At 44.2% G+C, this 15359-nt stretch overlaps 2 protein-coding genes across 2 annotated transcripts in view; one reads left to right on the top strand and one right to left on the bottom strand.

Moving 5' to 3' along the window:
* Positions 1 to 4401: 4401 nt before the first annotated feature.
* On the top strand, positions 4402 to 7300 carry LOC113486465 (putative UDP-GlcNAc:betaGal beta-1,3-N-acetylglucosaminyltransferase LOC100288842). The gene is made up of 2 exons (XM_026860416.1): positions 4402 to 4554; positions 5045 to 7300. Exons 1-2 carry the CDS (start codon positions 4549 to 4551, stop codon positions 6143 to 6145), a joined length of 1107 nt encoding a protein of 368 aa, XP_026716217.1. The 5' UTR covers positions 4402 to 4548; the 3' UTR covers positions 6146 to 7300.
* Positions 7301 to 8862: 1562 nt separating this feature from the next.
* PSMD5 (proteasome 26S subunit, non-ATPase 5) overlaps positions 8863 to 15359 on the bottom strand; it is a 6872-nt gene continuing 375 nt past the window's right edge. Inside the window, exons 2-10 of the mRNA XM_026860645.1 lie at positions 15070 to 15214; positions 14348 to 14461; positions 13812 to 13940; positions 12997 to 13106; positions 12407 to 12549; positions 11713 to 11904; positions 10784 to 10893; positions 10048 to 10188; positions 8863 to 9525 (exon numbers count right to left, since the gene is read on the bottom strand). Of these exons, the coding sequence (XP_026716446.1) occupies positions 9268 to 9525; positions 10048 to 10188; positions 10784 to 10893; positions 11713 to 11904; positions 12407 to 12549; positions 12997 to 13106; positions 13812 to 13940; positions 14348 to 14461; positions 15070 to 15214 (1342 nt within the window). The 3' untranslated portion in view covers positions 8863 to 9267. The remainder of the gene's footprint in view (positions 9526 to 10047; positions 10189 to 10783; positions 10894 to 11712; positions 11905 to 12406; positions 12550 to 12996; positions 13107 to 13811; positions 13941 to 14347; positions 14462 to 15069; positions 15215 to 15359) is intronic.

The following is a 15359-nucleotide window of genomic DNA, read 5'->3' as shown; positions in this document are numbered from 1 at the left end:
GCAGGGGCTGGAGGCCTGTGACCTCACAACTCAACGTTTTTCACAAGCTCATGCTCTCTCCGTTGAGCTTACGTTGAGCTCGGTATTCCTGAGGCTGAACGCAGCACTCGCAGGATGCACGGAGGGTTTCAGCTGTCTTTATCAAGGAATATAGCGGTAGTTAGTTGTCAAACCTGTCATTAAACTCAAGAAGTCATAATCAAACACACCCATAGAAAAAAGACAGAGCTCTGTAACTCCCAGACTGATGCATGCAAAGAAAAAACGAGTGCTAGGAACTTGGCTATAAAAACGTGTTTTTAACCTTGTCACCGGCGCCATTCAATGGGAAAGACAGACATCCTCATTCGTGCACCAGGAGCAGCTCAGGTATTTGTCTGCTGTGTCACACCCTGGTTTGTCAGCTTGTTTTTGAGTTTGCTACAAGTCCTCTACTTGAGTTTAACAACCAAAGGGATGTTAAATATAAAAAAAAAAAAAAATATCAAAAAAACAAAAGAAGTGTACACTGTGTAACTCCTAGAGAGCCTTCTCTGCCATCATCTCCCAAGCCTCATGGAGAGCTTAAGGTGAAGAACTGCCTGCAAGAGCTGAATCATATCTTTAGGCAAAAACATTGCTATTAGGTGACTAAGACCAAAACGATCGTCTCTATTTATTGCAACCGATGCTGTTATTAAAAAACCAGACAGGTCCCTCCCCAGCCCCTCACGCTACCCTGTGTGTGTGTGTGCGTGCTGGCGGAACACTGCAGAGGGCAGGTTGTAAACAGAGGGGACCCTCTGGGCAGGGTCTAAAACGTTTTGGACACCTGGGAGTGCTTTGGGCTCCCAGGAGCATCCCGGCGGGGCTGCCAGAGGTTTTTTGACAGGGATCATCCCTGACCTTTAAGATAAGACAAGCAGCTAGGCGAGGGCATAGGGAATCCTCGTGGAAAGAGGCGGCTGGGTGAGAAAAACCATCTGCCTACAGGCGGGCTGGGCGGTCAGGGTCTGGCACAGCTCTGGAGCAAAGGTTTGAGCCTGCCCGTGGGAATCAACCCAGCTTTTGGGAAGAGCCTGGGAGCAGGGGGACCGTGGTGGGGACAGAGGGGGGTGTCCACCCTGCAGGGAAGGACAGCACAGGGACATCGGGGGCAGGCAGAACTCCAGCTTTTATAATTGTATAAAAAAAAAAACCCAATTTTCACCAGTTTTCCCCAATAAACCCCCCACCTGTTCACGCAGCCCTTCACCTAAGAACGGTTCATCACCCAAAGCCTTCGCCTTTTCACGAAATGGAGTCAAGCAGAACTGAAACAAGCCGGGCTCTGCTCCCCTCTTCCAAACGTTCACAGCGTTGGGAGCGAAGCCAGGAGACTTTAAGAGGCATTTTAAGAAGCTGCAAGCACAGCTGCTCCCCTGCAACTCACTGCGCCATGTCCCGGGTCTGTCCTGCTCAACAGCAGCTCCCACCCCTCCGCGGGCATCTCTGCTTTTATCTTTGGGTATCGTGGGGTTCGGGGCCCTGTCCTCTTCAAAAAAAAGTCCAACCCGAACCCCAAACATTCTGCAGTCTAAACACTCACTGTCCATACCGTAGGTCAAGTTGTCTCCAGCGTTATCAGTACCTACCTGCTCCTCTAATAAGGTTTGACTGGACATAAAATTTTAACAAAAATGTGAAAACATCTTATATAAAGCAAATTATAGCTCTGCGGCTCAGGGAAACCTGCTTTCCCAGTTGTTTCCCTGATTTAGGCCAAGATTTTTCAGGGCCGAAGTGCAGCTGGAGGAGCAGCTCTCCTTTCCCCAGACTGACCTGACTTTGGCCACTGCAGCGTCCTGAATTCACTCTTCTTCTGGAAGCTCTTGGATCTCACTGGGAGTGAGGTTTTTCCCCGAATGTGTTTGACTTTACCCATCTGCAAAGTGAGATAAGGTCACACCTAAGCTGCTGCGCGTTCCATTTGCCCGTAGTCTGGGTTTTAAAGGCAACGGAGGGATCACCCCCAGGCAAACTCCCTGGAGCCGAGGGGTTTGTGGCACTCCCAGACCAGTTATTTTAGCCTTCAGCAGACTCTTCCTTTCTGCTCCTCAGCTTTCTCGCAGTGGGACTCAGCCAAGCTCTTCAGATAAACAAACCCCCCCCATCGGAGAGGTGCCCGTGTCCCGGCTGCAGTTGGAGCGTTAATCTCAGATACGTGATATCGGGGACCTTTTGAAGTTCCTGCTGCCACCACAAAGCAGTGCTAAAGAAATGACTTCAGAAGGACTGCAAGCACCACGCTGGGCCTAATTGCAACAGGGATGATACACATGTGGGTGTTATTATTATTATTCTAAAAACGCACAATTGGAAAAGCCAATATTTTTAATGGAAGTGGTTTCAAATGCTCGTATTTATTTGCTTATTAAATGGTTTAGTTGGAGACGGAGCATCTTCAAAGGAGAAAATTTTTTCCCAGAATGGGTATCTGGGGCTAGAGTGCTATATTATTATACATGAAAAATATTTCCTTATTAGCTTTTTATTTCAGAGAACGCATTTAACTGACACTTCCCTTGCTGACAGCTTGCCAAGCTTCAAAACCCAACTTCTGCAAAGATTCCAACGATTGGGCAGCTGGTCCAGATGAAGCTGTAGCCCAGCTGACACACGAGCTCTGTGGAAAGAGTTTTTCCCGGTTTTGGAGAGCCTAAAGCCATGGTCCACATCGGGACACACATGCTGTGTGTTTGGGCTGTCTTTGAGAGGGATGTGATGCGCTTCCAAGCTGTGACCACATTTTGGGGACCTGGCTCCTTCTGTAATTTCAGCTGCACCCTACATCAATGCAGATTTCCCAATCCTGCCACAGACCTAAGGGCAGGTGCTGGGAGAGCAGAGGGGCTCAGCAAGAGCTGGGGTTTTAACTCTCAGTCACCCCAAACCAGAAATCAAAGCTCTTCTCCACCTTCCTGGAACTTCTGGAACTTCTGGCTGATCCAGGCTCCCCTAAAGATGCTTCAGGGAGGACTACAGTGGTCAGAACACATCCTTGCAAGGCACACAGCTAAGCAAATCACAGCAACACTGCATTCTCCTTGCATCTTTTCACCCAAGGATGCAGTAATAGAAATGAACCATTAGCTATGAGAAATCTTTTCAAAATTTAAAAAAAAAAAATAAAATAAAAAATCACAATGTCTGCTCTGACACAGAGGATGGAATTCCCATGCTTGTGCTGGTGAAGGCTGACACCTCCTGCCACAATTTGCCCATCAAACAGCATCACTGCCATCACCTGCCCCCTCCACCTGCCCTCCCCAGGGGGCTGCTGGGGACCCGCAAGCCCCTCTCCCCCCTCGGTGCTCCATGGGCCCCACAGCTCACAGACCTGCTGCCAAACCTAACTCTCCCCCCTGCTGACACCTCCATCCTGTTTGTGGTGTCTTTGGCACTTCCCTCCCCAGCACTTCCAGTCCCCCACGGCTCCCCAGCCCCATCAGCTCCAGCGCAGGCGGCGGCTGGGCCAACATTAACACGTGGAGACTCCGGTGTAGCCAAGGCCACCACCAAAGGCAGGAGCCTGGCCAGGGGTAGATCACCGCAGCTCTTCACCAGGACACACAACCACTAAAGCACAAATCCATATGGTCATTTCAAACCCCGGGGTGACGTTGTGTGGACATGAGACCATCCAACACAGCCTGTTACAGTTCACAGCCTCGCTTCAGTAAAGGGATGCTGGAGGGGCGAGAGGCAGGGGACACCTGAAAACATCCCCAGCCTCCTGGCCATGGGCTCCGGGGCTGAGCACCGTCAGCTCCCCCTGCGCAGCCCCTCCTTCGTGCCCTGCTCCCAGGGGCTTGCTGAAAACATGCCTGGTACTACACAATACCCTGTACTTCCTTGGCTCTGGGAATAAACAAGCAAGCAAAGCGAGGTGCCTCGCCTGGAGCGGGGTCACAGCTCCCACAGCTGCAACCCCAGCACAGGGAAACGCCTCTTTGTGCCCCTCTCCCACAGAGACAGCCTGGCCCAGCAGTGCCCACAGCCTTAGGGCATCCTTCACATCCAGAGGGACGCCCCCCACAAGGCAAACCCACAAATTCACGCACCAAACCTCCATCCTGGGAGATGCAGAGCGCTCAGCGCAGGGGCCAACTGCCAGGGGACCAGGGAACCAACACCAAGAAGGCACAGCTGTAAAAGAAAACAAAAGCCCAGAAAACCAGCAACAGACTGGCAGACCTAGCGCAGATTCACGACAGCACCAGGGGACCCCTTTTACCGAGCGAGCTCTAGCGGTTGTTTCACTTTATTTCTCAGACACCCAACCCTAAGCGTCAGGAATGAATAAAGGGAAAGGCTAGAGTTTTGCTTGTTTTTTTTATGCAGCTGCAACATGATCGTTCCCTGGGATCATCTTTCCTCCCGGCAGGCAGGTGAGGTGGAAGCTGTAGTCTCTGGGTACTGGACCGTAACTGGATCCTGCAGACCCAGATCCCAACGCTGCCCTGTAAGCCTCTGCCAGGGAGAAACTGCCACCAACGCAGACCCTGCCGCGGGGAGAACCCCACCGCCATGCAGGTAAGTGCTCTGGCTCCTTGCTCAGCCACAGCAGGGGGGCCAGCACCCCTGTTCCCTCCAGGGCAGCGGGGATAACAACATCTTCCCCTTCAGCTTCTTACCCTGCCAGCTTTCCTTTGGCCATGTCAGGCCAAGCACCAAAGGCTCTCCCTTGAGGATACATAAACATGACACATCCTCATTAGGAGCTCAGGCCTCCACTAGCAAGTTAAAAACAGTCAGAAAAATATTAATAGTGAGTTATTCTTCAGTATTTCCTTGTATGGGTGCACAGAAAGGAGCCTTCTGAGCTACAGTAATGTCCTCAGCTCAGGATCTCCCTGTGCCACAAGCAGTAGGGTTGCTTTGGTCTCTAGGAAGACAGCCTTACACTGGTAATACAAAGAGACCACGGTATAAAAGTTGTGATTGTTTTGCATTAATATATTAGAAAATGAAGGGGTTTTTTTAGTAGCAAGAGAATTCAGTGTCTGGGTCTTCTCTTCCCCAGCTGACACTCTGCAGGCTCCGGACTCACCAGTGGTGCTTCATTCTCTTTAATGTCTTGCTTTTCCACATGCTGCTTTTTGGAGCAGATTTACTGGAGGAATATTTCCTGCGGTCATTACCTCTTTCTTACACCGATGCAAAGACGCTCGAAATCAGGGAGAGGGCCAGGAAGCTAGATACAGATCCTCTAAAGGCCAATCTCTCCCACACTGTCAGCAGCGCAGCAACATGCCCTGATCAAGAGATATTTTTGCTCGTTCTTGTCTGCAGTAGCCCAGAAAACAGAACAAGGCGCAACGTGATCAGGCAGACATGGGGCAACGTGACAGACATCAGAGGTTATGCTGTCCTTACTCTGTTTGCTTTAGGAAAGCCAGCTTCAGTAAGCACCCAGCTGGAGATCGATGAAGAGTCTGAAAAGTACAGAGACATTATTGAAGGCAGCTTCATTGATTCTCCCGAGACGCAGACACAGAAGATGTTGATGAGCCTGGAGTGGACAGTGACTTTCTGTCCCCGTGCAAGGTACATTCTTAAAGCAAAGGAAGACACGTTTGTCGGTATTCCAAGCCTGGCTGGATACTTGCTTAGCTTAACACAGCTAGAGGACATTTACAGCGGGAGGGTTGTTCATCAGGGAGTGCCTGACAGAGACCCCGAAAGCCCCGGCTTTGTTCCCATCCACCAATACTCAGAGGAGTTTTACCCCGATTACTGCGATGGGAGCGCGTTCGTCGTGTCCCAGGATGTCGCTCGCAAGGTGTACGTGGCTGCCAAGGAGGTGCCTGTTTCAGTGCCCCCCGATGTCTTTGTTGGAATCTGTGCTAAAAAAGCTGGCATCAGTCCCATTCACAGCTCTCGATTTTCTGGGGAGAAGCACATCAGCTACAATCGATGCTGCTATAAATTCATTTTCACCTCTTCCAACATGGAGGAGGATGAGTTATTTAAAGACTGGAAGGAGACAAGCGATGGTAAAGATTGCTCATTACTGGAAACTTACTACAGCCTGGTGTCCTGCAAGGTTTTGACCTATATCGATAAGTTCAAACAGTTTAACTTAGATAGAATAAAAAATGAGGTTCTTCATTTTGTTGATTAAGATTTAACTTTTGTGAAGAAAGTCTGAATTTTCTTTTACCAGCCGCTTTATCCTGTTAACATTCAGTAATAACCATCTGTTAGCTCTCTTCCCTCCACCAGCAACTGAATTCTCAGTGTGTTACAGTAGCAAGAGAACTCTAGCTGTGTAAGCACCTACATGCATACAAGGAAAAAATAAAAAGTATTCCAAGAAACTGTATCCAGCTTTAGAAGTCCTCTACCTTATGCCAAAACTCCTTCTGCATTTTTCATCTGTGAGGCATCACCTGCCTACAAAGTATTCGCAAACGAAGGGAAATCTACTGAAAGTCCACAAAAAGGCACAACTTCTGAGCAGCCCGTTTTACAGCACCGGTGAAACCGCACGAGACGTTGACCTGTCACGGGAAGTGCTTAGGTAAACAGCCCGGGGAGAGCTGGGCAAGAAATCCAACTTACCCGATCCAGAATCCTGTACTTCCATCAGTCCTGGCATCTGAGGAACACGGACACAAGCAGCACGCTGCCGTGACAGGACGCCGGAGCGGTGAAGTCACAACAAACTCACCAGCACACCGGCAACACCCGACCTTACCCAAAGTGTAAAAAATCCCCCAAATGAGGAACCAGTCGCAGAACACAACCCCCCCGCTATGCCCACGGCCTCTGGGTGAGTTCTTCCACACCAGCTCTGCCAGCAGGAGGAAGAGGAGCTGGGCCGCTCTGTGACAGCCACAGGTACCTCTGAGGGGCCCTTCTACTCTTCCTGCCGTGACGGGAGGAATTCCAGCTGTGCCCCAAAGGAGCCTCAATTCTTGAAGTACCAAGTTACACTGCTTGTTAATCAAGGTCAAAGGATGAGTTTTGGTTTGGGGTGGCAGGGTTTTTTGGTTGGTTGGGTCCTTTTTTTAAACCAAATTCATCAAGTTTAGCATGTTACCTCAATTCTCATTCCATTTCTGTTTTTTCTTCAATTGTCTCCACCTGTTACTTTAGAGGGGGAGGACAGGGACAACACACTCACATTTTCCCCGTGGTATTTAAGATACACCAGCAGCAACATGTAAGCCATACGGCAACACAGGATGGGTAGAGAACTACATGTGAATAATAAAGGGTAAGCGTTTGATCAATTAATGGGAATGTTGAGCTCAAAGCTCAACAAAATAAAGCATATGTGCATATATTAAAAAAAAAAAAAATCCCCTTGTTTGGCATCTCTGTGTATTCTAAAATATTGCATTTGGCAAACGTACCATGCAAAGCAGATGCTAAAGACTTAGCACACAGAGTAGCCTTCAAAAGCAACAGCTGAAAACACACATGGAAGAGACTCATGAATTGCAGAAAAGGTTTCTATATTGATTTCTTTTACTGAGATTTTAGTATTCGGCTCATACAGAGCCACCAGCACACAAAGCCACCTAAAATAACAAAGCTGAACTGCCCGATACAAGCACAAACTAAGGACTTCTATACTCTTTTTTTTCGTTTCCTTTTTAGCGATTTTATGGGGTTTTTTTCTGGATGCAGGGTTCACAAAGCTTCTCTCCTCTGAAAAATGAGACGCTGTGTACTGCATTTCCACTAGCAGATGTTTATTAGACACACTTAGGATGAAAGCAGCAGCGGCAGTATAATGCAGATGACAACTTTAGTACACATTAGATCGTAAGCAGCAAGGTGGATCACCTGCATTCAGACAGCTCATTAAACATTAAGGGATCTTCCTCAGCTCCCCTGAGCCCGCTCTGACACCTTGCCAGCAATTTCTGGCAGGCAGTATCACCACCTCTGCTGCAGCTCAGAGCTACTACAAGCAAGAAGAGAGTTACTGTGTGACTTGATCGTCCTGCTTCACTTGGCAGAGTGGGGACACAAGGCAAGTACTTTCCATAGATACCCGACACGTTACTAAAATAAGCCCCAAAAGTAGAAATTTCACGTTTTATTATGGTCCCCCAAAGCTGTTCCTCAGATTTGTTTCTTACATCCTCAACAAAAGTAATATAAACCTTTTATATAAATTGGTCTCTGTTTATGGGCAAAGATACATCACCAGGGTGTCCAGCTAGTCTTGCACCTGCAGCTCGCTGACCACCTTCCCAAGAAGATACACAACTTGGCAAGGTGCTACATTTCCATCCTCCCAATCCAGTTCATGCCCTTAAACATGAAAGCTTTATGTTCTTACCCCTTTCATTCTAATTCAGGCAAACTAAAATCATACTTTTTTTTTTTTAAATAACACTTAAAATTAAAAAAATTTATCTGTTAAAAAATAGCATAAACAATTTAAGATTTGGTTCCGAAGTAGACTTGTAGTGCTATAGCTCATGCTCCTTTTGAGCAAGTAAACCGAGCTGCCACACGAAGTTGCAGTCAACACGGGAGACAAAGCTCCCAATATGGTTTTATTCACTGCAGCGTGCATTCATTTGTTTTTAAAAGGGCTAAAAGCGCTTTTTTTTTTCATCCTCAGCATAAAATGTAAACAATATTTAGGATTATTTATTCAAGCAAGACTTACATCCAGCAAGTTGAAAACAGAAGAGAATCCAGTTCGTACTCCCTCATGTGGACAGAATGTTACTAGCTTATTCTTGCCAACAGGGCTTCTGACAATATGACTGACTAAAAGAGTATGTGCCATGCAAATGCCAACTTCAGCAGATATAAAAAAAAATTTTAAAAAGAGAGAGAAACTATGGCAGCATCTGAGGTTACAAACCTCAAGGTGTTTTGGTGTCTGGTTTTTTTGTTGTTTTTTTGTTTTGATTGAACTGTGATCTACTGAGAAAACACAATAGGAACTCCAACCCCAAGAACAGTTTAACTAAACACTGATAATACCTGCAAAATAAGACACAGCCAGCAGTTGACTTGAGTGCTTACCTTGGTTACTTGTCTCACAACAGCACACAGAGAACTTCTGCCATGACATTCTATGAGAAATTACGCTGTGCCCTACAGATTTTGATTTGCTCTCGTGACTCTCATTTCAAATAGATTCAAAAGTGCTTCATGTTCCTTTAGAGACAATCCAAAGAGACTCCCGTGGGGGGAAATCTTTACACCTTTTATCTTTTAACACCTATTTCAATAACATGGTTTGCAAGAAGAGGAACCAGCACAAAGACATTATTCCACTCCTTCCACAGCTGTAGTAGAAACTGCCTTCACATAGTAAGGGCCTTCACGCAGGTAAGCCCTAAGCCTCAAGTAATACTGATTTCCAAAGATTTCCGCGATAGTTTTAGAGTTTACAAGGGCTTTAACCAGTTCGTATTTGGCATCCTTCGAAGCTTTGTCAGGCTCCACAGATCTGTCTACAACGTATTCCACAAACCCTGGACTGTCAAGCATCAACTTCTGGGCCCACGGTTGATTTGCAATAGCCTATAAACATGAAGGCAAGAGAAGGGGGAGGGGAAACACCTCATTTTAAAAACCAAAACAACAGTTACACAGTAGGTTGTCACGCAAACAGTCAAAAGAACAGAAAAAATAGAATGGGATATTCATTCTACACAGTAGTGACAAAATCACCACTCAAATCAAGCAGCAGGGTTTAACACTGGAAAACAAAGCCTGTAAAGCACTGAGCTGTATTAAGTGAAGGGCTTATCTTTAAAGTTTCAAGTGAATTATCACAGCAGTGCCTCTGATACTGAAGCAGCACCCTAGAGCGTGGCTGTTGCTAACCCCCCCCTCCAATTTATAAAAAAAAAAAAAGTATTACAGACATGACACGTCTGCTGCATTATTTAAATGGTGAATGCAATTGGAGGACAATGCAAAAGGCCTTATTTCTCACCGCTTCAGTAAGTTTGTGGCATTCACTTAAAAAAAAAAATAAAAATCTGAGACTGACCAGCAATACAATTCACTGTATTATCTTTCAAAACAAAAAGCACTTACAGTAAATACCCGTAGGGCCCCACAGTGGAGATCTGGGAATGGCTGGGTACTGATGCTCCTGAAGAGCTCCAAGGGTTGGCTAGACAGGGATGTGAACCATGACTCAGTCATTCTTAAAAGGTCTTCTGTCTGCTGCTCGGGCTACACGCATCACGGACAAAAAAAAGAGAGTTTGATTAGGATCACAAAAAGCTTTCAAGTTTTGAGTATCTGTTCAACAGTTAAGGAAGTTACTTAAAACAAACCACCGGCAGATAAAGTTAAAATAGTTTAAATTTTCAACTTATTTTCATGAATGAAGAAATGGCATTCTGTATTGCATTTAGTTTGGAGGACAGATTTAAATAAATCGGTCTTGATACATGAGGTAAGTGCAAAACAAATGAAAACGCCTTACTTGCTCATTTAGAGCTACACTATTAAAACCAGATCACGGGATCGTTTGCCACCATCCCTTTAAAGCACAAGAACATTATTTACTCTCATTCCCTTGCCAATGCTGTCTTGATTTCATGTTTTATAAACAGATTTCAGAACATCTGGATTCCTACAAATAAAATTTAAGCAAATCACTGTTTTGAAATTCCCTGATATAGTGAAGTTAATGAATCGGAATACTAGAAAGCTGCCACTTCTACCTAAGCCAGATGCTTCACGCAATTAGTCAGATGTACAATAATTTCATTCTTGTAGATTTAAAAGGGAAAAGAGACAACAAGCCACGCCACAAACTTACAGGCAAGTAAAGAAGAGATGCAATCGCATCCAAGCATCGAAGTCGTAACTCTGTGGGGGCATTCTTTGCCTGATGCCCAATTCTGTTTAGCAGATTTTGAAATCGACTTCCTTCGAAAATAAAAACAAAAGTGCTTTTAATTAATTGAGGCACACCACTACAGGAACACAGGGTTACCCGTCAGTCACATTATTCTACATTAACTGGTAGAAGGTGTTGTACGTTAAACCTGAGAAAGGCAATTTCCTGATCTACTGTAATAAAAGCAGCGTAAGATTCTCTTTGCTTCACGTGGACCCAAGATAGACAAAGCCAAAGCTTTTAGGTTAATTCTCCACGCTACCCAAACATTTCCAAAAAGGAAGTTATGCGTCACGGATAACTGAGTTATCTTGGGAAGTGTGGACCCTCATACACTTGTAATTAGAAATCTTCAATCCCATCCTACAATTCTCCAACAGCTATCTGACAATACTTAAAAAGCAAAGTTTGAACTAGCAGCCAGAAGTCTAGCTCCTACTTTGGATACTCTGAACGGTTTCATATTAAGAGAAACAATGCAATCTTTACAGAAAGCATCATTACACAATAATTCATTTTCCTAATGCTGGCGAGAAGGTCTTGACATCAGTAGAAACAGAGGAATCTAAAATAACCCAATTACTGATGATTCATATCATGCAGCTCACTAGAAAAGAATAAATTGAATCTCACTTGTGGTATCAGTATTCTAGCTGCCAGGCATTTCACACTGCCACGGCCAGCAAGAGAGTTAAAAACCACCTTATCTGCACCAGCACAGCTATTCAGACACCCTTGATTATTATTAGATAAATACACTGTCCAATTCCTCTATTACACCAAACCAATTCACTCTTGTATAGTAGGACATACTGAGAAAGTTTGATTAAAAAAAAAAAGATACTGACTCGTTTTCTGTAAAACCTGTTTGCCTTCCACATTTGATCCCAGGATTCCCAGCGTGTCCACAGCCACTCCAATCATGGTCGGATCGTGACTTTCTGCCATCTCAAAGACTTTTTCCATGAAGACAGGATAACGTTCGCAGATCTGCTGTGGACTGTCTACAACAGCCAGATTTCCAAAAAATTTAACAAAACCTGAGAGAACAAGATTAAAAAAAAAAAAAAAAAAAAAGAACAATAACTTTAAAAAACGTCAAAATTAAACATACATCTCAAAATTAAACATACATCTATGTAAGATTGTTTCACTGCTAAACTAGTGTTATCAAGACTGAATATTATCTGTGAAAGGAATCAGAATAAAGACAAAACTAAGGAACAAGGCACTGTTTTGGAAGTTACTTCATTTATGATCTAAGCTGCCTTCTTGAGTTCATAAAGCAAAAAAAGGCTACACTAACCCAAACTTCAAACATATAATACAGCCTCTCCAGATCCTACCTGCACTACTACTGTTAATATTATTCACGTGTTAGGCTGTCCTTCAGCATTTTTTGTATACATTCAACATACACATTCTAATATACAAAAATTCACGTGCGTTTTCAAAACAGAGGCTGAACAGTCCTCTCCATTTAACTCACTCACTAATAAAAGCAAGCTGTGAACACTGGAAACAAGAAATGCATGATATAACCTGGTAAATAGAAGCCTGAGAAAGGATCAGACTCTGCACCAACGATGATGTTTGAAATTTTATCGATGATTCCTTGCTGGGCAAGATACTGACGCCCATGTGGAGTATGGGCCAGGGTTGTCACCATCTCTATACACGCAGCTCTGTAACAGACAAACAGTTATTTGGGCCTATTTCAGATGGGATTTTTGAAGTATTCAGTGATTAAGAAAAAAAACAGGTTTTCTACCCTTAAGACAAAATCCAAACAAAGAAACCCAAATACCAAACTACCCCAACTGTCCAACACTCCTCCAAGTTTACTCAGCTGTCTTCGTCCAGGTGCACTGTCGAAAGAATTCTAAAGTGGTTTTGTTGCAACCCAGCATTCCAATTATCACAGCATATTGGGGAAAATTCACCTTGGTTCTCAAATTTAAGTACACAGGGTTTTACACTCAAGGCTGTTTAAGAAGCAGCAGGTAGTGTTTTCCCAAAAAGAGTTTAAGGAGAAACTTGCACAAATGTGTTTAAAGAGTGTTATTTTAAGACTGAACATCAGAGTTTCAGCAACAGGGGAAATCTCATCGGCAAACTCACTACCAACATACCTGACCAGCACATCATCTCCTGTCAGCTCTCCAATTAACTCTGATATTAGTCCACTGTTTGCACAGTAATTTAGCGAATCTGCTGACACTGAAGAAATCTCAACAATTAACTAAATAAAAGCACAAGAAAGAAAAGGCTGGTTTATAAAAACATTATAATGATAACAATTCACAGTAACAGCCAAATACATCTTACAACGCTGACTAACCCTATATATACTAAATATAAAATTTCATTATGTTTTCATAATGAACCTAAATGTTTGCCTAAAACAAGTTCCTAAGGAGTTCCAAGTTTACAGCACATGCATTTGATTTCTATTCACAGTTTCCCATTAAGTTTTACAATGGCTAAACTGCGTTTTTCTCCTATCTAAGCTGACACATTTGGCATCTCTCTCTTGGTCTCTTCCCCCCCATACAAAAGTTTCAACAGCACTTCCCATCCAAAGGTTAAGAGACTACAGCAGCTATTTTACTTTCAGAGAAGCAAACATTTTATTGTATCTTTGGTAACTCTGTGTAGCCCTTCCAATTCCCTAGGCACAAGTTAGAAAAATAAGAGGTAAACAGTAATACACACTTTTGTACCATAAACTATGGGAAGTTATGATATTATTTGAGGGCCAACACTGCTGTACTCTTCCTATTCCTTTGTAGTCTTAACAAAACATAGACATGAAGAAAAGGTTGTATAGCAGTAATGGGTACTAATTTAAAAGCCAACCATAAAATCCGGATTGTAAATCAGAACTACAGTCCCAGAGAACTGCAGCATCATGTCATTCAAACGCAACCGTTGATCCCATCCCTACCTCATATACTCTGTATCGAACGATATCATTTGTTGCCATGACATTTTTCAAGTCACTCAACAAACTGCTCACAAATAAAGCCTCTAAGCCATCTTGTGTCTGTGCTATTCTTGAGAGAGATTTGATGGCCTAGAAAGAAAAGAATAAGTTATTACAAGTAAAACACAAAAAGAAGAAAATCCAAGACGATCTGAGTTAATTTTACTGTTCTTTACTATCATATTAAATCAAGTTACACATCTAAAATTTCAGCTGTCATTCACTTTTCAATGAGCATTACTGTATTGTTGACAAAAGCTAGTTATGGTTACTGTGATCCAAGTCTCTGACATTAAATTCAGATCTACAAATTCACTTTGGCATTAACAGCTACTGGGAGACAACAGCTATCTGTTGCAATGTAAGTAACATAAGTTCCCTTTTCTTCAAAGAAGAGGGGAGGCTGTCATCTCAGACACAAAAGAAAAGGTGTTTTGTGCAGTGTCTGTGCCCATTCCTAGAGGAAAGGAAAAAAAAAAAAAAAAAGCAATGCTTACCTCTTTAGCCACTGCGATTTTCTCTCCACCAATGCAATTTATTATTTGCCGTAATAGTTCAGGACTGTTGATAATTTCTGTAACAGCATCTGAATTTTCAACAATCCTCCCAACCTAAAGACATGACCAAATAATTGTGGAAGATAATATTAACTGAACTTTTTCCACTATAAGGACATTCAGGCACTGGAACAGCCATCCAGACAGAATCAACTTTTTTGGAGATACTCAAAAATCAGCTGGACAATACCCTGCACAGCCTGCTGCAAGCTGTCCTGCTTTTAGCTGCGGGCTGAATGTGAAACCTCTCAAGTCCATTCCAAACTAGATTGTTTCACGATTCTATTTAAATTAATGCAACAAGTGTCAAGTTACTCCAGCCTAGTCCTCTTCACTGTTTTCACAATGTTAAAAGTACCCTGAATATCAAAATGTTGCTGCACTTAATTCCTATGCCACCTGCTGCCAGCAAGTTATTTCTGTCAAGACATAGTTTTATTCGCTACATTTAACAGACACATCATAAAGCATTATATACTAACACATTGCACAATATTTATCCAAAATTGCATGAGTGGTTAAGAGCACAACTTCTGCTGAAAACACTGAGTGTAGCGCTTCTGTCACAAATTAGGACATGAAACAACAGTAGTAGATTAGAACTAACTCAGCCTGGCTCCAGACGGAGCCCTGTCCCCTCCTCCTGGAGGAAAACGCCGTACCTGAGATATGGTGAGGATTTTCACGGAGTCGTCGGGGTGAAAAAGCCCCTTCTGAAGCTCTTCTCTGAGGTTCTGGATGATATAGACCGGGTCCAGGGCCTGCAGGAGCCTCTCCAGGACGGAAACACAGGCGGAGACCTGCTCCCTGGGCGGGACAGAGAGAAAACCGAGCCTGTCAGGAGGGGAACGCTGCCGGGGGCTCCCGGATCCGCAGCTGCGCCAGCCCCCGCCCTGAAGGAGGGCGGGAAAGGAGACGGCGTAGCAGCAGGAGCGGCCCCGCTCTGGGAGTG

Source organism: Athene cunicularia, assembly GCF_003259725.1.
Source record: "Athene cunicularia isolate RWA chromosome 17 unlocalized genomic scaffold, athCun1 chr17_part1, whole genome shotgun sequence".
Classification (NCBI taxonomy): Eukaryota; Metazoa; Chordata; class Aves; order Strigiformes; family Strigidae; genus Athene; species Athene cunicularia.
Note: the sequence above shows the minus strand (reverse complement) of the source record. Positions and strands in the feature narration are given on the sequence as shown.